Below are 26,614 nucleotides of genomic sequence, written 5' to 3'. Positions count from 1 at the left end.
ACATTTCTCCATGGTGACAATTTCAAGCATTTGTAGCCTTATTATACATTTTTCTATGATCAGGTTCACCTATATCCAACTGGGAAAGTTATACTAGATAGTATTAGAGGGGGGCTAGCCTTACCTCTTATGTAATAAATAGCCAAACAATACAACCAACATTAATATTGATGTATCATGTTTGGATAACAATTTCCACCCATAAGTTAAGATCTTAACCATGTATGATATAAAACACTCCTTAGCTTCTATATATGGTATATATATATTACATGCATGTGATTAGGAAGGATTTTTTAACTTGAGTTCAGAGTAGCAGTTGATCTTTTTGATATGATAACATAGTCACATCATGAGGACAATAATTTGTAACCTCGAGATCCTCGTTCAACCTTGAGGTTTCTCCATATGTCGAACTCGACAAAGAGGTGAGAATTAGCATGGTGGATCATGGCCCTCTACTAAATGCTAGTAAAGTAAAAAGTGAGAGAGAAGAAAATATCAAATTTGTAAGGATATATCATGTGGACAAGAATAATAGTGAAAGAATAGAAGAGAAAAAATAGTAAGGAGCCAAGCAAGGTTAATGTTGGTAAAGTTAATGGGGTCTACCATCTTATGTAGAAGTCTAGTGTAAAGGTTTTATAATAAAGCATAAAGAACTTTGCTATCTTTACATAGTACATAATAAACTGTCTGTAAATTATTAGCAATAAGGTCATGCTTTTCTTTCATGAAATACTCGTGCATTTGTCCACTATATCTTCATTTTTATGTATCTTCCCAATTCTTGATCGTTTGCTCAATTGAAATAAGAAAACATTTCACTCCACATAAATGGAAAATCCAACATATTATTTTTTGTTTAAATGCTCACTCTATAATTCCCAATCTTGAGGATTGTTGTACTTATGTCAATAAGAACATTGCAACACCAACCCCCCATTTCATATGAACATGAGTGACATGTTTGAATGGAATAGTGTGCATCTCCTCATTTATTTTGCATTGCATCATGATTCTTTGAATTAGATTCACAAGACTCAACTGGGCCATTCTCTCACAATTCATTTAAATCTCATTCACATAACAAACAAAGAACAAGACAAGTTAGTATTGTAAACTATGCAACAAGGCACTATGATTCCAAGATTAACATTTTAGAGAATGTGTTTGTCTAGGTGACATAATTGTTATTTTTCAGCAACTATATTAGATTGGGTTTTAAACTAGAAACCACATAAAACACATGACTATTTATACAACCCAAGTATGACATAACGAGAAGGCCTAGATGCATGCATATAACACGGGTCATGCATTCATTTTGTACAATAGCATGATAAAAATCATGTTGCCCTACTCATTGCAATTATATATATGGTGGAACATATTTCTTTCAATTTCACTTATCGTACAATTTGAGTTTTATTTTTATCCCCTGCTCGGAAAATAAGTTAGCATATTATGATGTTTGATACAATCCATGTTAGTTTGTCGTTTTGGAGCTCTTTAAAGTTATTGTAGATGTTAACGAGCCTTTGTTGGCCTCAAAATGGTAGGCAACATGAACCTTGTGAGAAGATAGTATTATGTTGTCTAATGGTTAACCTATGCCAAGTTTGAATTGAAGTTGTTGAGAGCATTGGAACTTGGAAGTTAGTGTACTCCTTAGTCATTCAGCTTGTGTAAATCAAAAAAACCAGAAAATCATTAAACTGGTGTCCATTAGGGGACTCTACTATTCTTTCACTTTATGAATCATTCACACTCTTGCATTTAGATATTGCAAGGGAATGTAGAAACAAGCCACCACATGCTAGAAATTTTGATTGAAGGGTGCATCTAAAAATCCCACAACACAGTTGTTCTTATAATTTGAGTGAATGAGGAAATATATTTTTTGAAATGGTATACCACAATATATATAATTGTAGTCTTTTCAATGTTAATGTCATAGTTATCGAAAGTCTCAAGAGGAGCCAATATCACATAAATTAGTCATGAAATGCCATATATTTCTGTCAACTTTAGCTCCTCATATTTCACATCCTCTCTATAGATATAAAGATAATTTCCCAAGAATACTTGGTCATAAGGCAACATTGTAACCTTAAAATAGAAAGGGTATTAAAATAAATCACTAGTGGAAAATGTCAAATTGATGTGGGAAACCTAGAGAAAAATGTCATGTTTACCAAATGGAGCTTCAAATTGAAAGGAAATTTGAAGGTCATATAGATATTGTCTCATGGTTCGTTTAAAGAACATGAATTCATTAAAATTTGGTCTGACTAAAGAAGATTATATATATGGTTACATTATGTGTATCCAAGTAGATGCAGCAATAGTCAAAATTTCACACAATTGAGAAGTTGTTAGAATTGGAAAGTAGTTTAAAAAATTATGCCATTCAGTGATGAAAACAGAATTGAATCCTACTTAACCGATACTAAAGATGGTTACTAAGTGTGCCAGTAAAACTTTCAGTACTTCCGCCAGACGATACTAAATGTGTAATTGATTTGTGAGCTTTTGGGGTCTACTAAACTCAAAGCAATCCTATGTTATAGACTAGTGCTATTCAGTTAAACACCTCACTCACAATGCAATAAAGAATGCGGTCTTTAACTTGTAATGCAGATCTCAAAATTCCTATCAAGTATTTTTCCTTCACGGCCCTACCATGGTAGTTTGGAATTATGTATTTCAAAACCAAATGAAGGCTCACGATTTTTGTCAAATTTATACATTTAACAACTTTCAATTGTTCATGTGTTGTATTACATTGTACTAAAGCCAATTTTGGATCAAATCCTTTACAACATCCTCGATTGTCCAATCACAAATACTCATGCATTGAAACAAATTGACGCTACTAGATGGGATAGAAGATTAAATTAATCAATCGTTGGTTTTCATACCATCTTAAATAGACATCTATGCCTTATTATCCATAACATGTGATTTTCTCATGCGTTTCTTGAGCCGGAGCATGTTGAACTAACTAGAAGCTTGATACTAGAATACAAGGTGGATTGGAGGCTTTTCAATTGTAGGGAATCTGAATAGTTGTCCTTTTTACAACTTCATGCCCAACAACAATGATAGTTGGGTCACAAAAGTTATCTAATTATTTCTTTCAACTAGCTATTTATTATATTTCATTATAAGCTCAACCTCAATTTTTTGTAAACATCTAAAATGGCCGTATTGGTTGAGTGGCATCGCAAGGCCATGATTATACTTGAGGCTAAGGTGGATGTGTCAAACATGAATGTTATATCACATAAAGAACCTCATGGGTCATGAATATTCCACACAATGATAAAAGGACATGGGATGGCCTTTTGTGCTAGTCCATGTGTAAGAAGATATTAGGACAAGGTGGGTGTCTAAAGACAAATCAGTGACAACGCCCATGCAAGCAAAGACACTTTACGAGAATCTTGTAGGCCTATTTGTGGTTTGGTGACAAATAAGTGGCTCTTCTTCGAGCTCGAAGTAGTGTGTGTGCTTACAAGATCGATTCTCGGTTTGAACTTCAAAACTATGGAAAGATAGACATCTGATTGTAACAAGTATCCACATGAGAAGACCATTTTTTGTGTGGGTTGTGATTCTATCAACTTTGATTCCGTAGTGCCTAATTCCAGGCAGGGGTGCGCCATGAAAGGAAATAGGACTACGAAGTAAGAAGGATGACCTATGCGAAAAGAAAGGTCGTGGTAAAGCGATAACACGCGTTGATTCTAAAACGCCGAGTATATACTACCATTGTAAGGCAAAGAAAGAAAAAAACAAAAAGAAATGCAATAAGGATAGTGCCTGCCTTCCTTTTGTTTGTTTGCTTACACCCACTCTCCTTCCTACTAGTCTATCTCCATAAACACAATAACATTAGCAAATATCTCTATATCTTATACATACGTGTGTGTGTGTGTGTGTGTGTGTGTGTGTGTGTGTGTGTGTGTGTGTGTGTGTGTGTGCATGCATGTATGGATGGGATGGGATGGGATGGGATGATATGGATGTAGGCATGCATGCATGCACATGTGAGTAATATAAGGTTAATCATCTAGTGTCATTTAGTAACAACAGTTACAATGGGTGCAGAGCAAATGCTCAAGAAACTAGGTGCCAATCATAAGGATGTAAACTACCATAGTAATGCCTACCATGGCATGATGATGGTGAAGAATGCTCAAACTAACCCTACTGCCAATTCCACCACTAATTATACTAAGAAGGCCTCCAAGAGTAGTAGGCCTCCTCCAAACAAGAAGATTGTGGTGAGCTTGACATGCCTCCAATTTGGGTTTGCTGTGTATGCAACCTTCCTGCTCTTCTTCATGAGCCCAACCTTGGATCTCCTCACTCACCGAAACATATCGTGGGCGTCGCAAGTCTTGAGGCAGTGGAACAGCTTCATCGCGCGGGCCGGGGACGGAAGCGAAGGCAACTCCTCATTAGCCGGCGCCAGCGGTATGCCTCGGGTCCAGCTCACAGAGCTCGGGGCCGGGGCCGGGGCGGGGGCGGGGGCGAACGGAACAAGCGAGTATTGCGAATACGAGACCATAGATTTTGTTCAGAAGAAGTCGAATGACACAAGGATGCTGACCCTGAAGAAGGAATTCTTTAGGGAGCTGGTGACATTCCAGCACCAAAGCAGGGGGTGTGAGACACTGAAGGAGCTCATGGCCCTCCCTTCCAAATGGGACACAGGACCCCCACCAAAGGTCCTTGTCATACTCAACCATTTCAAGAGGAAGACCCTGTGTGCCCAATTGAACTCCTTGCTAGCCCAAACCTTGCCCGTCCACCGCATCTGGATCCTCGCGTTCGGCAGCCCCAACGAGGCCAAGCTCCGGCAGATCGCGGAGCAGCACAACGACTCGAGGATCAGCTTCGTCAGCTCCTCCTACGACTTCAAGTACTACGGGAGGTTCCAGGTGGCGCTCCAAGCCGAGGGGGTCGACTACGTGTACGTGCTCGACGACGACATGATCCCCGGGAGGAAGATGCTGAAGATACTGACCCACACGGCCGGCACGAAGAAGTACAGCAATGCCGTGTTCGGGAGCATCGGGCGCGTGCTGCCGTTCCGGCAGAAGGACTACACCTTCCCGAGCTACCGAAAGTTCGGGGCCAAAGAGGCGGGCCTCTATCTGCCCGACCCCGCGTACGACATCCAGATCAACCGCATTGTCCAGGTCGACTTCTTGTCGAGCTCCTGGTTCCTCTCCAGCGAGCTCGTCAAGGCCCTCTTCATTGAGACCCCCTTCACCTTCTCCACAGGAGAGGATCTACACCTAAGGTTAACTAACTAACTAACTAACTAACTAACTAACTAGCTGCAATTCATATTAAGTCTAGCTGCATTTTTCCTGATCAAATATTGGGTGCTATGGATTTAGCTAGGAGTAACAAAGTCATTGGTTGCAGCTATGGATTAGCTAGGATTAACAAAGTCATTGGTTGCAGCTATGGGATTAGCTAGGAGTAACAAAGTCATTGGTTGCTATGATTGAATTAGGATTAACAAAGTCATTGGTTGAACTATGAATTAGGATGGTTAACATTCTTGGTTGAACTATGAATTAGGATGATTCACATTATTGGTTGCTATGAATGAATTAGGATTAACAAAGTCATTGGTTGTTGCAATGAATGAATTAGGATTAACAAAGTCATTGGTTGTTGCAATGAATGAATTAGGATTACCAAAGATTGGTTGGCATGAATGAATTGGGATGAACAAACATTGGTTGTTGCTATGAATGAATTAGGATGAACATTATTGGATTAGAATTTAAGTCTAATATCCAATATTGGGCTTGTAAATTTCATTGCCACAAAATTTACTCAATGCAGTGTGTTCTGCTTTGTGATCTCACTCCCATTGCAGCTACCAGCTCCAGAAGTACAGAGATGCGGCCTCGTATGTGATGCCGATAAACCCGATCGACAAGGACTCATGGGGGGACAGTGAGCACAGGCTGGCCCAGATCGCGGAGACGACGGTCATATTCAAGAATGTGGTGGATGTGAGGGATGACCAATGGTGGAGGGCATTCAGCCGGGGCTACGTGACGCAATGGGCGGCGATGCACCCGCAGGAGTGCGACGTCCTCTTCTACGCGCACTCCCTCCAGGAGATCTCCGCCCTCGAGCCCCTCATCTCCAAGTACCGGTCGGCACCCGGGAGAAGGGCGTTCCTCGTCGTGTCCGGGGGCACCTTCTGCCCTTGCGAGGACGCGATGGTGAGGCTCGGGTGGCCCCCGTCCGCGTGCCACGAGAGGCGCTTCAAGGTGTTCGACCTCGAGGTTGGGTCGATCGCCAAGACCCAGCACTCGGACGTGTCATTGCTCCAAGAGATCTACGCGTCCATGAAGGGCCTTATCCGAATCCATAGCCCCGCGCTCGTCATCGCCGTGGCCGACACACCCAAGCCCGTCGCCGAGGCGCTATCCCTCGCCACTTCGAGACACGGGAAAAACACTTCGCTTGCCCTCATCCCTCACAAGTCCATCCCCCACGCACTTTGGATCGCCGATGTCAAGCTCGAGGCTCTAAGAAGTAAGCCCAACAATTTTTTTAAGTTAATTGTTTAATAAGTACTAGTGATTGGAGTAGGTTGAGTTTAATGCATTTCATAAGAAATTACCCCTGATCATCGAAAAATCACTAGGGACCACACCCTCTTCCTTGTTGTCGTGCTCTTTTTTCTTTTTCCATCGTAGACATAGAATATATGTATCGAAACAATGCGAGGATTTACGTCATTTACTTCCTCCTCTCATAAAAGGTAGTGTGGGTATTAAAACAACATGATCGCCCAAATACTTTGCCCTTTTGTTCCTACTAACAATAGTGAGGATATTATATGGCAAGGTAAATCCTCTAAGATGCTCTAAGATTATTAGCTTGAGGTAAATGCAAAGTCTTGTTTTTGTAATTAGGGACAAGGTGCCCATAGAAATTTAGGTTGGTAGAACGATGAATAGTCGAGATTTTCTTCTAGCTTATATCCAATGACTCCCTTTGTTTTGATTGTTTCCATTTGTATGATAGATCCCAATACCTAAGTTAAGTTGTTCAAACACTACCTTATACCACATGGAGGATAGCAAAACTCTAGTTTTGTTTATAGGCGACACGAGAAAAATAAATCGTGTTTTTGTTTTCCCAAAATCGTGTTTTGTTTCTTGAGTATGTTAATGATATGCTAATATAATGTGAATTAGAGAGAGGATAAGAGATTAATTAGGTCAATTAGCTAATTAATTGTAGATGGGTGGGAGCAAGATGAGAAATAATTGTGATAAGAGATGTTTAATTGATGTGGTGAGAGAGATTGACGTATCTATATTACAATACTCTCATGCACACATAATCTCTTCCACTAGTATAATATTTGGTCTTTTGATGAATTGAATGTTTGGACAATGGTCGAATGCCATCGTGTTCCATGCAAACCATGATTGGCTTTAGCGCCCTCCAAATGATTGCATCTAATGTTTGCACCATGGTCCTATTGCATTGGGTTCTCCATGAGCCATTATTGGTTCGGACATTTGCTATAGCTACATTTGCTATTGTTATGATATGATATATTTGGTGATGACTACTTTGGTAAAGTAATATATTTCTAGAGAGAGAAAGAGAGTAACTTGGGACATTCCACAAGGAATAGACAACGAAAAACTTCATGTGTTCAAACTTGAGATTGCATATTTTGTTTTCTCGTAATTAACTTACCCTATTGAATCCACCGCCAACATAAGGACGTGTTGGGGCTTTAGGCTAGACTATACACCTATTTATTAGGCCATTTACGTTACCACAGAAGGTTGGAGTTGAGCGCATGACCTACTTATGTCCGCCAAACAACCTTACCAACTCACCTTGCATATTCATTACTCTTACTTTTTTACTTTCCTACTTACTCTTATTTACATCACTTCAAGGAGTTCTCACACTTTGTGATCATTCTTTTGCATTTCCTTGAAAGGTACCTTTTTGCTGCTATTGTAGATTTAATAAGTATGGTCTCTAATTAACTCCTCTTTACAAAATGAATTCACATTAGTGCCCAAAAAATCACCACGGTCAACTCATTTACCTTTTCTTACAAGGCACCTTTTGCTACCATTACAAATTTAATAGATATGGGCCCTACGTTAAGGCACATACTAGTGGGGCAAAAGGTAATAAAATTTGATTGGCAACATAGGTGAGATGGGGTCTAAATCATGTTACTAATGTATGATAAAGTCATTTTGAAGAATCAAACAATATGGGATTGCACTAGGCATTTTAGAAGGAAGTTTACACATGCATGGTCATAAGAATTGAACATGTTAATGGCGTCCAAATTTATATCGTGGTATAGTACATACCAACTCACGAGTTTGTGAGGTAACAAGGAGCTGATTTTTTCAATATTCCATGTGTTTGATGGTCGATATGATATTAAAAAACAATCCATAATTATAACTTTACCTTCTCGTGATTTTACGTCTAACAATATGATATTTTCACCTCCAAATGAAAAACCTAGTTAGATACAATTCTTTTACCACATTTAGTTAAACTACTATGATAGTTCTATTTCCACGGACAAAAAAAGGTCATAAACATCACCACCTCTTTCTTGATAGTTAGTCCCCTTACAACTGAAAGGACATTTTTAGATTTTAATTTGACCTTCTCAGACTCTTTTTGAGTGTTCCCATCTAGGGCCCCGATTTCAAGAACCAACAAAGCCTTGCCAAAGATTGCCTCTTCTTTTTTTATTTTTTGTTAAATTTCAAATCCCCCTACCATACTAAGTGAAAAGATCATTATATCTTAAACAAAATTGTGTTCTTATCCACAATCTTTTAGATGCATTTCTATGTTGTAGGAAACATGTGTTTTTACAAGGATATGTAGTCGATAGAGATCTTATTATAAACTATTAAGCATTGAAGCATTTGCTTTGATTTTTTTATTGGGTCTTGTTATTTGTTCATAGGAATGGTCATTGTTCTTATTACCCATTGACATTTTCTAATTCATTGTATACACAATAGTAGCTCACCTAAAAGGTTCCACCGTGTTGATTTTTGTGAATGCTTTTCATAAGGGAGCGTCTCGATAACAAACCCACATAAGCATAAATCTAAATTGGTGGCTAAACAAAAGCATAAAGTAATTGAAAATTCACAAAGTCTATGCATCATTCATTTAAACACGTCAATTTTAAGTTTATTCTATACCTAGTTGAATACACGAAACCATCATAAATTAATGGAAAAGACCCATATGATTTAGAGCTCACACAAAGAATACTTTTCCGAAGTCCAATGCTTGATGTTTGATTTTCTGTTAAACTTAAATACTAGTACAGTATGGCAACACCTAATACATGTAATTAAATATGCCCAAACATGGAAACATGGCACCAATATGTATCAATCATTTTCTAAAATAAGTTTGATGCTCATAGTTACAAAAGGAAGAACAAAACATTAACCAAACATGTTGCATACAAGGTGTAAATTTCAACCCTAACATAATATTGTTTAAGACACCAATTTTGAAGATAGACACTTAAAATATACAAGTCAAATACATAGTAATTATGCTACTCTAGTAGTATTGACATTTTTAGATATATGGAATACATACATAATCTTTTGAGCTAAAGGGGATCCTTGGTGGAATGTGACAGGTTGGAGGACAATGAGGATATCGATAAATGTGATCACTCAAAATAGGGCATACTCATTGAAACGATTACTGAAGGCCCTTACCGATGCTTACTATCTAGGAGATGAAGTTCCAATCTCGTTTAACATGGATAGCAAGGTAGATGAGGAGACATTGCACATAGTTGAAGCGTTCGAGTGGCCACATGGGCAAAAGTCTCTTAGGAGGAGGATTATACAAGGGGGGTTGATAAGGGCAGTAAGTGAGAGTTGGTACCCAAGGGACGACCATGACTATGGACTACTACTCGAAGATGATATTGAGGTATCACCCTTCTACTACATGTGGTTGAAGGGGAGCTTGATGAACTACAAGTACAACCCTCAAGTATCGTTGCCGGAGCTAAGCGCAATTGCATTGTACTCACCAAGGTTAGTCGAGGTGGTGAAGGAGAGGCCCAAATGGAATGCAACTGATTTCTTCAAGGCAATACATCCGAACACACCGTATCTACACCAATTACCTTGTAGTTGGGGGGCTCTCTTCTTCCCGAAGCATTGGAGAGAGTTCTATGTATACATGGGGTCAAGATTCACCGAAGATGCAAAGTCAAACTCCGTTCAAATACCAAAGTCCAGGACAAATGGTTGGCAAGCGTCATGGAAGAAGTTCTTGATCGATATGATGTACTTGAGGGGGTATGTGGCACTCTATCCAAACTTCCCCAACCAAGAGAGTTTTTCTACCAATCATATGGAGCCGGGGGCACACATTAGTGCGACAGGCAATGTGGTGCAACACAACAAGGAGGATTTCGAGGTGCCTTTGCTAATGAAGGACTTTTGGGAGTTGTTGCCCCAAGGCAAGCTACCACCCGCCTCTCGCCTCCCCGTTATAGACCTCTTTAACCAAAGGGCTTCGCTCAAGGCACTTAAAGAATCGGGTGCACGCCTTGCCCAAGACGTCCTCCCTTGCCCCCTCGACCAAATTGTCCAAGTCGACCACTCCACTGGCATCCCCCTACGATGTGCCCCTTTCACCTAGCTACATTGCCCACCACATTTAAAAATATCACATCAAGTCTATGTAGCCTAACGACAATTTATCACCTTAATAATAGTTACGACTCTTTCCAAATTTATCCATCCTATGACCCTAAACAATCGATATGGATGTGTAGTATTCACACACCCATCGATAAATTGTCTATTGTTCCGGATCGTGATTTTCCCACATCCTCCTATCCACTTGTACCTTAGACTATGATTTCCCATATTTGTATTCATGTTGCACCTTCCAAGCTTGGCTCTAATTATCTCCTCACTCAATTGGTTAACCTAAGAATGTTTGCATCTCAAGCCATCCTATAGTATTTTCACACATCCAAATTTGATGCTAACATCCATCTTGTTGTTAGTGACTAGTCAGTCCATTTTGTATCCTCACTAAGTCACCCGCTTACATCTATTAGCCACATTTGTCACCTTGTTCCATGTTGTAGTGTAAATCATCCGACAATATTCTTGGATTCCACATATCACATTTACGCTCACCATTGGGGCTAACCAACCATGTAAGGACCAAGAATTTGGAGCTTGTGGTATATCTCTATCATGTTGCATTTAAATAACCATCAAGAGGAAGGCTAATTAGGAACTATCTTGATTCATTCGATCCATCTATCAATCCATTGTTTCCCATTTATATGTACCATCTTCTCATGTCAACAACATCTTGATCTCTTCCACTTTCAGTGGCACCTTCTCTTCCATTACCCATTAACCAGATATGTACATTTGATCTCCTAATTGAAAATTCTTTCTCAACAGTTCACTTGTGCCCACAATTTATCCACACCATTGTCCCCACCATATACCATCTTCCATGATCATTATTCTATCCTTAGCTTAAAGACTTAACACTCAAGCTAACTACCTACCTTTTCATTCTTGGTTTAAAGTTCAATTACCCTCTGCATCTTAGCCATTATACAAACCAATCATTGGATGCTTTGCCTCTACTATCAATGCTTCTGTCATGCTTTGTATGTGTATCATAGTATGCAATTGATGTGGTATTTTTGGAAAATGTTATAAAAAACATACTACATCCCAATGAATGGTGATTTCTTGAATTGACTAAGATATGATTGGGATTCTAAATTATTGTTATAGATAGGATAACACTTTGAAGATCTACGTTGAAAATCCTTAATGATAAATTGTGTTTTTGCTTTATTGGGTTATAAGATTATTGGAATGAAACAAACCATAAGATAGGAAGATCTTATTAGATAGAGCAATGAGACATGTAATGTCAAACCAACAAGAAGAAGCCACAGAGAATTCAACAAGAACAACAATAAGGTAGCACAGCAATCTCATTAGGGGTGCTGAAGCTACTGCATATTCATGGGCATGGTAAGGCAGTGTAGCCAACGGGGAAACAATTTCAGTCATCAAAATAGCATCACCATTCATGGATGGAACAGTGTCATGATGTGTCACAGAACATCACAAAAACAGTTGTAAAGCCAATCAAACCCCAGGAATTCAATTCTATGATCAATGTGAATCTTGCATACAATGCATTTGTTTTCATCAGGCCACATAATCGTTTCAAGATTGAATGTTCAGTTTTCCGCATAAGATCTCAAATATCCTACAGTAGTTGAGAATGGACAATACATGTTCTGACAAGTTTTAGGCAATGAATCATAATGATAACATAGTACATATCTCAAATAAATTAAAACACATGAAAGTGTAGGTATGCATTCATGAGTGCACTGAAACATATTCTCATATACTATGTTGTCGAACCAACAGGCAAGAAAACTTATGATTGAATATGGCCAATGCATTTTGAGGCAGAAACATATACTTTCACTTTGAAGGCGATCTACCAAAAAATCATGTTATTGACATTTATATTATCACATAATGACATAAAAAATGGCAAAACAAGTCACTTTCACGTCTTAAGTTGTATGACTTCATCGTGCAACAAGTACATGTACCCATAAATCTTGGCTGGAATTCCCAGAAGCAATTTTCAATTTCCCTTCCATTCACTCTGTAATCCAGAACAAAAGTTTGTATTGCAACATCACACTTACAGCTGTCTTGCAATGTATTAAAATCACACAAGAAAATTCTTGAGTTAAAAAAAAATTTTAAAAATGTAGAAGAGTTATTGTACAGCTAGAAATGCCTTCATAAGTAGCCACTCATATTTGTGGATAATATAGTTTCTTCATGTGGAGGTCTAGGCTATATGTTGTGTCTTTCAATGTCCCTTCCATTCAGTGTACAACCCAGAACTAAAGGTTTGTGTTGCAACTTCACACTTAGAGCGATCTTGCAATGTATTACAATCATGCAAGAAAATTAATATCTTGAGTTAAGATTTTTGAGAAAACATAAAATAAGTAGAAGAGCTATTATACAGGTAGAAACGCCTTTGAAAGTGGGCCATTCATATTTGTGGATAGGATAGTTTCTCCATCTGGAGGTCTAGGGAGGATTTTGCTTCTTCAAGGATTATGTCAGGAGTAAGCTCTATTTTCATGGTTTTACAGGGAAGTGTTTTTTATCGCATCGAAGACAGTAGTACTACAACCACTCTCAGATCCATATGAGAAGTGTCCAATGGACCCAGAATCATCCAATGATGCCATGTTCTGTGAGGTGGACTCCAATGCCATGAGATGGAGCCGGATGGGTTGGCCCACATGCCAATGCGTCGACAATTTCCGACTTATTGATGTTGTATCAAAGCAGCGAATGGTACCATTAGAAGACACTAGCCATGGAGTCACCTTCTCATCTGCTACTCTCGTCACCACTAGTATCTTATTGGACTTACGGGCAGCTACCAGAAGATCATGAAGACCCGCCCTATCAGCAGCCGATCCTGCATCCACACTCGATATAAAGCAAAAACCCTGCATTATTCCATTTCAAATTTTTATTTATGACTTTTCATTACTCAGGCTCAACATTATTTCCCATTTTAACTTTTTGTAATGGTTTTCTTCTTCCAACAATTATTCATAAGGTTGGAAATTATTTTACCTCTTCATTTTGGCTGATACCCACTCCGATCCGTGTTTCTTCATCTTCGACCTTGAGCCGCACAGAGACCTCGGAAAAGTTGGGCACATACCACACACGCACGGCCCTCACGACACCAATGTCGATGCCATGATAATCTTCAAATCCATAGATTCCAGTGTTTGCAATATTAGAAAGGTCACCTACGGAGCTTGAGCTCACAGTCCTACTTGACGCTTCTTGCCCTGAAACCTGTTTTTCGTTTCATACATTTTTTCAATCAGTCTACTTGTAGTTTAAAAAGAGACAAGTATGCACATCCTGTCTAACCAGGGACAAATCACATAGCTTTGACATTTTGGTAAACACAAACCAAACTATGCTACTAAGATGCTGCATATCATGCCAAACATTAGATACATCATTACTTTGAATTAAATTTGACATTTTAATTCATTATCAGGGATTTGGCACCCATCTAGCAACTTAGAAACTATCTGGGGAAACGTTATCCATTTTGTCCTATTAAGAGTTTACATTCTTTTTGTTCAAGATAAAAGTTGAGCATTCTTTTTGCTTAAATAACTCAATTGCAACCACTTTTGCATGTGTGAACAAGGTCCAACTATTCTAAGATGCTCCTGAAGTGTTTACTATGGTCACAGAGGTCATATTTAACCTCCAAGCCAATAATAAAGTCTATCTACCTTTGTCACTTACCTTTGTGAGGAGCGGCTCGGTCTGTATGCTAAGGAAACTGATTGGAACCCCCGCTTGTTGTGAAGCAGAGAGCCAGGTCATGGCTCGAGCTATTGTATCCTCCATGTTGCTATATTGTAGTCCATTACTTGCAGTAGCATGTGGAATGACCAATATCGAAAAAACCATACTAGGTTGCACCTGCTTTAACTTCTCTTCCCATTTGTATGCCAGGCTTATGTCTGAGAGGTGCGTCTTCGAGAGATGAGAAACCATCCATGCACATCTCTTTTCTGTTTCAAAGAAGTAAAAAGAAGTGAATTGATATTAACACCACTGGAAAGCTTAGCTTGTTGGTTTCCCAGCCCAAGAATACAGTAAGTACTTTTATTTTCTTAACATTGGATTAAGAAGTGATTTTCACAATGGAGATTTTATCTTGTGCATCAAAAATAAATGAATGAGTTTCAGGCAACTTTCTTTACTTTGTAGGTCAGATAAGCAGGATCCAGCACTGGCCAGGCAACCAAATTTTACCCAGCTAAACTGAATAGCCATTTTCCTCTCGGCAAACTCCAGAAGAGATTGGACTTCAGGAAATCATAAATCGCGTTTCCCAGGGTCCCAAGGAGGAAATGAAGGAAGTTTTGCACAAATTTCACACTCCTTTTGGCACAGAACATCAAAAGTGGCCAATTCAGATGCAACAGTGGGCTGATTTGTCGTTAATTCCTAGATATACTGATTCATCCACTGTTGTGGATAGAAAATCTATACCTCATTCTCCCTCCTCATAACATAAGATTCTAGGATATTGAAAAAGCACAACAAAATACATTCAGTTGATAGTCTATCCACTGAGATGTGAATTTTGCTATGCTTTCTGGTATCCTCATATACTATGTTATGAGGCAATACTGTTAAGTGTGAAGAAACATACCCTTAATTAGAATATATTCTTAATGTCATCCAAATGCTTATGGACCAATCTCTATCTGACTTGAGAATCTTACATGTATAGATAATGGGATGCTTTAGTCACTTTGATTTTTATTTTGGTTTTTTAACTTAGTTTTTGTTTGTTGTTGTCAAAGAGAAAACAACATTTTAGGACGTAATCTCTTGTTTGGTCTTGTTGGCCATCCCCACCTATTGAAAGCCGTTAACATATTTATCTAGCCTTATTTTTTGACTCCTAATGAAGGTTATGTGTGTACACATCATAATTTATTATGAAAGCCCCGATTCTTGTTCAAGAGATTAGAAGATAGAAGGACCCAACGACATTCATCCAGTATGATTGCAGATTGTCCATTTCTTCTTTGAAATGTAAATTAACATAAAGCCATAAAGAGAATTTCTGCTACGTTTCTTTATAGCCACATTAGGAAAAACGAAAAACATTCTGACCTTGCAAAGCGAGACACTCGTTCTCAGTAGAGTCAGCGAAAGCAACAATATGAGAAGAGTCTTGTGGGGATTTCAGGACATAGAGTTTCTTGAGGCGACTCGATTCATCTGGCACAATGGTCGCGTTAACACTCATAATTTTCCCTTTATTTCTCCTGACATTGAGGGTGAGGAGGGTTTGTCGCGAGTTATAGAGCCGGCGTAGTTCTCTTTGGAGACCAGATTTACCACCGGCAAAAGGAGAATTGAGCTCAAGACCATCAGAGCAAATGATCCCAACTACTATGTCTCCAGGAAGGAGCTTCATTTGGCTAGTTGCGATGCCGCCGAAATCTTGTTCGTTCTTCGCAGTGGAGTTGGACAGCTTGATTGTCACGACATGCCTACTAGGAGTGGTTTGCGCGCCGCCACGGCCGCTCAATGTGTGAGGGCTGCTTCTGGCACTCAGGGAAGAAGAAGAGCTTCCCACCGATGACATGTGCACAGAGAAGGTATTGCAGAGGTCTTCCAAGAGGCAGTCTGTGGGTGGAATTGGAAAGACTGTTGCTTGCTTTTTGGGGTTGGATTCGAGATGAGAGTAGACAGATCCGGTTGTTGCTTGTGGAAAGAAGAGCAGATGAGGAGAATGAGGAAGATATGGGGGAGGGGGTTAGTAGTAATCTGCGATTGACCTTTTACTGCCTGCCATAGCCATAGCCATAGCCATAGCCATAGCCATATTATTACCAGCACAGCACAGCACCAACCCCACCCACCCACCTCTTCTTCTTCTTCTTCTTCTTCGTCTTCTTCTTCAGAAACAGAGAGAGAGAGAGAGAGAGAGAGAGAGAGAGAGAGCTCCCTTTTTGAATCAGTCAACTCCTTGAAAACACAAACCCAATCGCCGGCGGCTCTCCTCTTTGGACTCAAATAATACATACATACATACATACATACATACACACATACGTACGTACATACACACATACATACACACATACACACATACATACATACGTGCATACATACATACTTACATACATACTTACATACATACATACATATACCTACGTACGCACATACATTCAGATAGACAACACGTACATACATACTTACTTCTTCTTTTTTAAAGAAGATATCCTGTCATTAGTATACATCATTTTACAAGATTTTAAACCTCTATGTGATCCGCGGGGGAAACAACCATTTCGGAGGCTGAATATGCCAATAAGGAATGCCTTAATTGAATGTCATGAATGTACATACTTACTTACTCACATACATATGTATAAGTGAGACCACCTTAATGCTTGACGGAATCCCCCACAGCCACACCAAAATACCAAACCCACATATGGGGTCACGATGCAAATCACATGGACCAACCGCCCCCAAACATCCATCAAGGTCCCCATTGCATCCCCTCAATACCCCCATAATCAACCTATATCGTCGTTGTCGTCGTCGTCGAGTGGAATAACGACCCATTGCAAATGGCAAATATTGTACTCTCTATGCCTACGAATACCTACCTCCTCTTACGCTCTAACCTCTCCTCCAAATCTTCGAAGAAAAGAACTACCATGCTTATATTGCCTTTCATTTGGTGAATATGTCTCCCATGTTGAAGCTCAAAGATAAAAAAGCACTCCACATGTTTGGAGTTGACATCTCTTACATTGGCCAGAATCATTTAGTAGTAAAGTTTTTGTCCCAAAATATACCAAATGCAATATTGTAAGGTGATGAATTGAGTAAGGGGCATTATAAAGAAAGAGTGAAATTACGCTAACAACCCACTTGGTACCTAACCCTAAACCCAGTGAGGAGATTAACAACGGTCAAGTGTATGCTAACCTCATTGTCCAAGTCCAACACAAACAACCTACAATGAAATAGGCACAACTAGATTATATAAATTACTAGATTGGGAAGTTGTCCAAGTGACCACCTAGTCATCTTTAGACACATTGGCCTATCACCTAAGGAAGTCATAATAACCTCATGAACCTCAAGGTTATTTTACTTATCGAAGAGATGAGTACATTTCTTGGTCACCCTAAACTAATTGATAATGGGTTGAATCATCTTTGGCATATGACGAGTTGATGGATAACACTGGGTCTCCTTGAAGAAGATTGATGGGAAAGCATAGCAAAGGCATTGAAGAAAGATAATGCAAACAATGTCATGTTCAAGTAGGTTGAAAATTAACGAGGAATAAAATAAGTGCACTAATTGACACGGAATAAATAAAATTTATATAACTCCTCATATCATGGATCAAATATAAGTCAAAATGTTCCTAATACATATGTTGGATATGTGTACTATTCCATGAATTTTGCTCTAGGTTTAGTCTTTCCCTTGGCCAGGCATCATCATTGGCTCGAACCTTTGCAATCATGATAACACAAGGTGATGATAAAAAATGGTAGCATGTCAACATTGTTCATCTTACATAACCAAACAGAAATATCCTCTAAAGATACAAAGAGGGCATTACATATATCATCACGATTCACTAGTTAAAACAAATAGATATTGGTAGAATTTATGTTTCTCCACTCAAAGAGGATTTATTTATGGTAAAAGTACCAACCAGGATACCCCTGGAAGTTTGTCTATGTACCAGAATGCCCCTAGAAGTTCCAAATTTACCAAACTACCCCTATGTCCAAAAAATTACACTTTATAAAGTAATTATACACTCAAATCTACAAGCCCTATTTACCAAAGATGGAAGAAATGGACCTGAACTAGCCCTATTTACCAATTTTGAGTGTATAATTACTTTATAACGTGTAATTTTTTGGACATAGGGGTAGTTTGGTAAATTTGGAACTTCCAAGGGCATTTTGGTAAATAAACGAACTTCCAGGGTTATCCTGGTACTTTTCCCTTTATTTATGTAAGGTTTGATGAACTCTACCAAATTTTACAATGTTTGTTTCAACTCCTATAAAATATGTTCAGCAATGTTCACGTCTATAAGAAGGGCGACAATGTGGTGGCACCAAAAACATTATTTGACTTATTTTCTTTGATGGACCAATTGTTCACATTGGAGTTCATAGGTTCCTTAGAGTGACATGTGTGGTTCTTCAGCATTCAAGAAACGACCTTATTGACCAAAAATGTCGGATATCAAAAGGTAATGTGAAACAAGTTTCTTACTCTTAAAGGAAGTCAACACATTTCCCCAAAGAGACTAATTTTATATCCTTACTATAATAGTATTCCTAAACCCAAGTGACGCATAAATCAAAATATAATGTCCTAATCTTCTAGAAAGATTTTCCAACAATGTAAGTCTTGCTAGTGGATTGGGGAATATAGCCATATAAAGTCGAATATGTTAGTCAAAATACTACACAATTGCTTTGTCCTCTTGATGACATATTTCGAATATTTAAAAAGAATGATAGAAATAAAACTAGCCATTTTGTGTTTCATATATGTATCATTCATGGTAAAAAATGGTTATTGTATAATGTTGTGTTAATATTGTAAGCTTTGCCCATGGTCGTTTTTGGTAGTATCTGGTAATAAATTATTGTTCTTGTATTCTTCTCAAAAGTCATGATAAATTTATTATAAAATGCAGCTATTTTGAATGTTAAATTGAAATTATGTAATGAACTCGAACCATGCTCACTTTTTGTCTTATCAAAACTAAGGTTATGGTCTCTTGTCAAAAAATCGTGATAAATTACACGCATCATAGAAGCATGTTCCTCAACAAGAATCATTTTAACTTAAAAAACGAACTATTGTTTAACCACAAAGTGCCATATTTGACAAAATTCAGTTGAACTCAAGAGTCAAGACTATGTTTTATTAGAAACAAATCACATTGATCATCCACCCATTTGGGTTTTATCTTTACTTATTTTATATCCTTTCTTTTCTGAGATAGAATGGTTCAAATATTATATTGGGAAAACTATGAAAATATCTCTATCATATTTACCAAAAGACTTTCAAATGTTTTGAAATTAAGGGCCACTCACCCAAACATACAAACAAAATAAGAAAGCTATTTACCAAGATACCTTGCAAACCAAACTTACTTTCCAAAATGCCAATATATGCCAATGTTGACCAATCTAAACCGATTTTGATTACCAAAATGCCCAAGGCAACAATATTTAATACAAAATCATCATTAAATTGGAGTCCTACAATGATGAGTATTATTTCCCTCACCACAACATCGTCTATAGTGTTGTTCTCTCTTAAAAGCATGTTCTTCTCTTGTGCATGTGTTTGTTTGTAGGATGTGGAGGAGGTCTTTGTGCGGTAATCGTAGCATGTCTCCAAAACATTAATATGTGTTGAAATGGTAGGGTATATTGCCTTCTTGTAAGTGTTGCACTAAATGAGCATTCCATGCATAAGATTGTGCGTTTTCTTTTTGAAACAAATTAGAAATTGTTGCAAGTGCGAAAACTAAGCCCAAACATGGCCACCCTGTCAGAGTAGAGTGGATGTGCTCTTGTCCATATAGACAATCCTAACTCATGTTGGAGTGTGGATCTCAAAGTTTCTTTGTTAACTCATCTTTCATAAAACCTTGCCATAACATTGTCCTTTGCCATAACAATTCCAACTTCTATAGAACCGGTTGTTAAGCACTTGTCAAAACCTTTAAATGAACAATAATTTTTTAGAAAATGATATTTTCTTGAATGAATAAAATGTGAAAAGGGAAGATGCCCGTGGGAGACATTTGAAATTTTAAGCTTGGGCCTTGCTTGGATTGATAAGTCCAAGACTTCATTGTGTGGTTTCAAAGAGAACGCATGTGCCAAAGTTGTGGACAAGAACACCTAGTCTTGCATCACCTAGGTACAAAATATCCTATTGTAAATTGTACCATCAGGCTTAGCGACGCATATCATCACCCATGCATAGCGAATTGCCCAATATTAAGACAAATGTGAACAAGGGACTCAAACAATGGCAAAGTGGAAACCCAATAGAGGAAATAAGGCATGCACAATAGAATATCGATCTCCTTCAACAACAAGAAGTTAGCGACGATAGCCTATTGTATGAGGAACTCAATGAATGGACAACCACTCCAACATGAGGTTGAGTTCTAGTTTACATTCTTTGATAAACTAACCAAGGTGGCCTATGATTGTTTGTTAGGTTGACCATTCCTAAGGGTTATTCAATTACTGGTGGACTTCAACCACGATGTAATACATATGCAATAGGGTGGTTAATAAGACATAATGTGGCATGTTTACACTCCAAAGTTCACAAGCAAGAAGGGAGTATGTTCATGGATGATCAATCGGCCACCATTAAATTCTTAGGAGGCTTACTGTAAATATTATACGTGTCTTGGGCGGTTACTGTGTGTTGTTATTGCCGACTAGTGTGGAAAGGCAAGCAGAATCTTGTGCATGGTGTTGGCAAGCAAGTAGAATGGTGTATTGTTCAATCAAGAATATATACACACATAGAGAGTGATAGACAACTACACAATTATGGCTCAAGAATACCGATCCCACGAACCTCTCTTTACAAGACTCAGTTCCTCTTATTTATAGTTAGGTTAATTGAGTCATAACTCCCTTTATCACCGGTTGAAACCTTGAATGGTAATGTTGAGGGAAAATGCGAACATGATCAACGTCATGTCCTTATCTCAAACCTAGAACAAACCAATGATCAACCTCAAGTCTTGAGACAATACTTGAGGGATGAACCCAAAGTGGCTATATAGAAAAAACACTAAAATTGCAATGGGTGCCCAAGCTACGTTCAAGTAATGTGCCTACAACAAATTCTACCCCTATGTCTCTTAAACAAGCATCTACATAAGGGCCACAAAACTTAAGGGGTACAAAGGCAAGAAAGCTACATGGCATGTTAGAAAAAGATTAACAAGGCCTATGAGTGGCTCAAAGGTGCATCCCAATTTAATCTCCTAAACATGGTCAACATCGATTTTCCATTTGTTATCGCAAGGGTTTCATAAACACGTATGCATTGCTTATACTCCTAATGGATTCATGAAGTTAACGTGTTTAACTTCACTAAATTAAAATCTAATATATGTTTATGAACTTTAAGGGAAATGCCTTGATGAGAGTTTTGCTATAAGAGATTGGAATAGAGTTGAATCTACGAAAGATACCATTGACGCCATCACACCCTTCACATTTGTACCGATTTGCTCTTTCCCAAACCCTAAACCTTGATGTCAAATAAAAAATTATTTTTCAATGCCATGATTCACCATCAATTGTGCACCTTGGAATTCATCAAGTTTTTGTTTCCATCTCTACCAAAGTTTTTGGCACAAGTTATGCCATGATGTGCCAAAACTATGCAATATTAGATGACAAAGGGATGAGTGAAAACCATAAATTTTTTACATCCAATAGATATTCCTAATAATAAATGGCCATTTATATCTATAAATTCTATTGATGCTTTACCTCGAATGTGAAGAGATTATGACTTTATATAGTTATCAATCAATAAACAAAATTAGTTAGAACTATTCTAACTAAAACCATGCAGATTGATTTATAAGTTCATCAACAAGCTATTTTGATTTTATTGGTTACTTGACGCATGTCATTAATGATAGACATCTAACTTTACTAGTGTTTTGTTTTTTTTCAAATCTTTTAAAGGCTATAAAGTACTTTGAACACGATTTCCTAATATCATCCTCAAATCTATTAGTCAAACTCAATGAGTCAATCAAATTATTGAGGGTATGAGTCGAGGCAAACAAAAGGTAACAATATCTACTTTGTCATAGTTTTCTTATGAAATCCGTAAACAACGTTAAAACTTAAAAGGATATACATAGTCCTTTCATATTAATGTCTAGATTTCAACCACGTGTCCCTATCGAAATCAATTTTAATTATGATTGGTTGACAGGTTTGGATTGTCTTTACTTCCTTTTGCACTCCCCATCAAGCTTGACAAATCAAGCAAGCTTAGGTTGAGCATGAGTAAATTTCATCCAAGCTCATCTCCTCAAAGCTCTATCGCTTCGCCAAATACATTTGTCGTTTGGTAATTATTTGAATCGGTTTAGAGATTAATGTCTTCACATGTGTGAAATTACTCTCCCTCAGCTTTGGAATTATCCCCATGTCTCTTTTCACAAGTTACCCATTGTATATGGTGATGATTCCTTGCTCTTTCATTTAGAATATCGTTTGCTATATATTTGCATGCTGCTAATATTGGGTTTTATGGTCTCTTGAGTTTAATTATTTCTTATGAACAAATTTATCCAACTTCCAATCCATGTCATGTATACATGATACATCATTTGTGTTTTTTTCCTTCCAATGATCCCTTCGTATTTTTCAAATATCAGAAGGCATTTGATGGGGATTTTGATGCCCTATTCTTTTCGTGTTTCCCACAATAATAAATCCATCACGACAAACGATGCATGTGCATTTAGTGTCTTATTGATTGGATGTTGTCCAATACCCACGATGGGCACGACCTCCAAACATTATATCACCCACTACGATGTCTAGGGTTGGAGCTTAGTGCTACACCTTCGAAATCACATTCCTCTTCTTTTCCTCCGTCATGTGGGCGATGGAAGACCAACAATTGCTTTTGTTGGGTTGGCGATGAGAAGGGCAAGACTTTCTTTTGGACAGGAAGTGTGGTGCTCTCTCTCTCTCTCTCTCTCTCTCTCTCTCTCTATCCAGGGCTCTAGGAAGGGCAAGAAGGCATCCCCATCAGAAGTTTCTAGAAGGAAGGAAGGAAGAGGGGAGTATCTGTGTGAAGTTTGAAACTTTGCACAATAAGAAGTAGAAGTCCACTGTCCTCCAAAAGCAGGCAGGTCCTTTGATGAAGGGAATGGCCCAGAAGGATGGGACAAAAAGATGTATGTATGTATGTATGTATGTATGTATGTACATATGTATGTGTGTAATATGTATGTATGTGCGTGGGAACATTCAATTGAGCACGACGGACAATTTGAAAGTTTGGGCCAAAGGCTCTGGCCCCGTCACGTCACGTTACGCCGCGGCCACAACGGCGCTGCGGGCACGGATATATATATACTTATAATGATATATGTAATAACTACATACATACATATCAGGAAAGCAGAACATTTAATGCAGGAGGAGGTGGCAGTGACGGCACCGGCAACGGCGACAGGCAACGGGACGCTTCCTTCAAGAGAAATCTGTGCTCTATTATTATTGTACATAGTAATAACTCTCTCTCATCACGCAGATGCATACCAACTCTCAGCCGCTCGCAGCTCGCTCCCCCAGTATATAGACATACATATATATACACACAATACACACACACACACACACACCCTCTCTACAGATATATGTACAAATTGAATTGGAATTGAAGAGCAGACCGACCGACTCAATCCATCATCATGACTCGATCCTCATCCATCCATCCATCCATCCATCCATCCATCCATCCATCCGGAGGCGTACGTAGGTAAATCCAGTAAATGCTGTACCACGTCGGAGCTGTAGCCACGCCTCCCGATGCCCATAAGCTCCATCTAACTAAGACTACTACCATTACATTTTACATACACAGTGAGTGACATCGGATCTACGTCTATAACGTTTCTTGTGGACATGGAATCCTCCTGCTCATGGAACTTCTAAGTGTGACCTCTCTGCCGCAAGTTAGTTGTATTGGACGAGAGAAGACGACAAGCAGCGATTTGTTCGAAGCATAATATATATATATATATATAGGTTTTTGCAATAACCATGCAGCAGCAGCAGGTTCTTGTCGGTCCTCCCGGCTCCGCCATAATACACTCGATTACCGGCCGTCGCGATGCAACCTCAAGGCGTCTTTGTCGTCATAACGTTAGTGCCGCCACTCCGGCAGTTGCCGTCTTCTTTCTGTCCATTGTCGTCTGCAGCGTCGCAACCGACTGCCATAAAAACAGTAATAATGCCACTAAAAGCGCGGCCACTGCTAAGTATGAGATTGGATCCGGAGGCGAAGAGAGCAGAGCGATGGAATTTAACGGTGACGGCGGCCGTCAAACACCACCGCAGCTGGCACTGTTTGTAATGGGGGATTCTCTGGTGGACGCCGGCAACAACAATTTCATTCCGTCCACGGCCCGCGCCAACTTCGCCCCCAATGGCCTGGATTATGCCGTCGGCCCCACCGGCCGCTTCTGCAACGGCAAGATCATCAACGACTTCATCAGTACGCCTTACTTATCATTCCTTCAGATTCTGCATTCCTCCTGTTTTGTGCCTGCATTGTCGTCTAATTTTTTCTTTTCTCAATCCATCGCGAATTTGTAGGTGATTTTGTGGGCTCTCCTGCCATCAAGCCTTACCTGGATCCCACCAACGACGTCAGTACCTTACTCTACGGCTCCAACTTCGCGTCCGCTGGTGCCGGAATACTCAACAACACCGGCAAGCAATTTGTGCGTCGTTAACCCCGACTCTGCTAGCAGCCTTTTTATGTATGGAAAGCTAATCCGCCATATTTCTGGAACTGACTGCCATCTTGAATGGGTCTTTTTTTCGTGTCCAGATTAAAGTGTTGAGCGCGGACGATCAGTTAGATCTGTTCCATGAGTACAAGCAGAGGCTCGCCGAGGCCATCGGAGCAGAGGAGACGGAGAAGCTGGTGAATGGCGCCCTCTTCTCGCTCACGTTCGGTGGCAACGACTACATCAACAATTACCTGCGTATGTTCTCTATCTCCAACCGGCAGTATAACCTGCCTCAGTTCCAAGATCACCTCATCTCCACCTACAAATCACAACTCACTGTAAGCACACCACACCGATCTTTCTCCTGCTCTCTCCTCCTCGTCTCTCCTTCGCTAGTATACATAATCCGAACCATTCGTACTGTGCAATTTTGTAATAACAGAGGTTGTATCACATGGGTGCTCGCAAGCTCACCATCACCGGCCTCGGCCCCCTGGGATGCATCCCGTCACAGCTGAACAAGAACAAGGTCTCCGACGGCCGATGCATCGAAGCTCTGCAGGAGATCGCCGTCAGTTTTAACGCCCAGCTCAAGACCATGACGGAGCAGCTGAACAGAGAACTGGTGCAGCCTGACGCCACTTTCCTCTTCATCGACAGCTTCCATGTGGCAATGGAATTCATCAACAATCCTGAGACCTACGGTACTGTAATTGGATGTAGTTCCGGATCTCTGACATGGAGTGTAGGATTTGGGGGCTGAATCTGAGTTTGATTGTGGATGGGATTTAGGTTATGATGCGAGCACGGTGACGACGGCATGCTGCGGGCAGGGGAAGTACAACGGACGGTTCATCTGCAACAGGCTGTCGAGTTTGTGCCCTGATCGGAGGACGCATGTGTTCTGGGATCCCTTCCACCCCACAGAGAAGACAAACGCGCTCATCGCCCGACGGATCCTGGACGGCCCGCCTACCATCATCAGTCCCGTCAATGTCCGGCAGCTCTTGCAGCAACACAACTGAATGAATTCACGGCAGGTGGATGCTAATCTGCTGTCGATCGATCCATCCATGTGAGCGAGCGAGTGAGTGAGAGAACACGTTTATTATACATACCTCAATGAAAGGTGTGTATGTGTGTGTGTGTGTGCGCCTTTCTTCAATTGGGACTTTAGTGGGCCTTTATCGCCCAAGCTATTACTTAGTTTTATGATATACTTTTGCAAGAAATTTGAGTGTTTGGGATTTAGGAGGACATGTGAACTTTATATTGTGTATGTGTGGCAAACTTAATTCTCAACGCTGTGTGATCCTAG

General features: G+C 39.5%; 3 protein-coding genes across 3 annotated transcripts; 2 read left to right on the top strand and 1 right to left on the bottom strand.

The window, feature by feature from the left end:
- The first annotated feature begins 4,018 nt into the window (after positions 1 to 4,018).
- Positions 4,019 to 11,522, top strand: LOC147869397 (uncharacterized). The gene is made up of 3 exons (XM_087328980.1): positions 4,019 to 5,317; positions 5,909 to 6,579; positions 9,719 to 11,522. The coding sequence occupies exons 1-3, from the start codon at positions 4,107 to 4,109 to the stop codon at positions 10,738 to 10,740; spliced, it is 2,904 nt and encodes a 967-aa protein (XP_087185106.1). The 5' UTR covers positions 4,019 to 4,106; the 3' UTR covers positions 10,741 to 11,522.
- A 1,307-nt stretch (positions 11,523 to 12,829) lies between these two features.
- LOC147869396 (uncharacterized) lies at positions 12,830 to 16,558 on the bottom strand. Its single transcript, XM_087328979.1, has 4 exons — positions 15,861 to 16,558; positions 14,472 to 14,743; positions 13,773 to 14,003; positions 12,830 to 13,642 (listed from the first exon to the last, which is right to left on the bottom strand). Exons 1-4 carry the CDS (start codon positions 16,336 to 16,338, stop codon positions 13,271 to 13,273), a joined length of 1,353 nt encoding a protein of 450 aa, XP_087185105.1. The 5' UTR covers positions 16,339 to 16,558; the 3' UTR covers positions 12,830 to 13,270.
- Positions 16,559 to 24,841: 8,283 nt separating this feature from the next.
- Positions 24,842 to 26,397, top strand: LOC147869395 (GDSL-like Lipase/Acylhydrolase superfamily protein). The gene is made up of 5 exons (XM_087328978.1): positions 24,842 to 25,055; positions 25,157 to 25,284; positions 25,395 to 25,634; positions 25,739 to 26,000; positions 26,089 to 26,397. Exons 1-5 carry the CDS (start codon positions 24,857 to 24,859, stop codon positions 26,319 to 26,321), a joined length of 1,062 nt encoding a protein of 353 aa, XP_087185104.1. The 5' UTR covers positions 24,842 to 24,856; the 3' UTR covers positions 26,322 to 26,397.
- The last annotated feature ends 217 nt before the right edge of the window (positions 26,398 to 26,614 follow it).

This window comes from Azolla caroliniana, unplaced genomic scaffold (assembly GCF_043228905.1).
Source record: "Azolla caroliniana isolate FFs.n. ecotype wild unplaced genomic scaffold, voAzoCaro1.0.p SCAF_1, whole genome shotgun sequence".
Lineage (NCBI taxonomy): Eukaryota > Viridiplantae > Streptophyta > Polypodiopsida > Salviniales > Salviniaceae > Azolla > Azolla caroliniana.
This window is presented reverse-complemented; position numbering and strand designations above follow the sequence as displayed.

Coding starts and splice junctions, on each gene's coding strand:
- LOC147869397 (XM_087328980.1), top strand. CDS start 4,107: ATGGGTGCAGAGCAAATGCTCAAGAAACTAGGTGCCAATCATAAGGAT. Junction 5,318..5,908: donor GGAGAGGATCTACACCTAAG/GTTAACTAACTA, acceptor CTCCCATTGCAG/CTACCAGCTCCAGAAGTACA. Junction 6,580..9,718: donor CAAGCTCGAGGCTCTAAGAA/GTAAGCCCAACA, acceptor GGAATGTGACAG/GTTGGAGGACAATGAGGATA.
- LOC147869396 (XM_087328979.1), bottom strand. CDS start 16,338: ATGTCATCGGTGGGAAGCTCTTCTTCTTCCCTGAGTGCCAGAAGCAGC. Junction 14,744..15,860: donor CGAGTGTCTCGCTTTGCAAG/GTCAGAATGTTT, acceptor TCTTTGAAACAG/AAAAGAGATGTGCATGGATG. Junction 14,004..14,471: donor CCGAGCCGCTCCTCACAAAG/GTAAGTGACAAA, acceptor AACGAAAAACAG/GTTTCAGGGCAAGAAGCGTC.
- LOC147869395 (XM_087328978.1), top strand. CDS start 24,857: ATGGAATTTAACGGTGACGGCGGCCGTCAAACACCACCGCAGCTGGCA. Junction 25,056..25,156: donor GATCATCAACGACTTCATCA/GTACGCCTTACT, acceptor GCGAATTTGTAG/GTGATTTTGTGGGCTCTCCT. Junction 25,285..25,394: donor ACAACACCGGCAAGCAATTT/GTGCGTCGTTAA, acceptor TTTCGTGTCCAG/ATTAAAGTGTTGAGCGCGGA.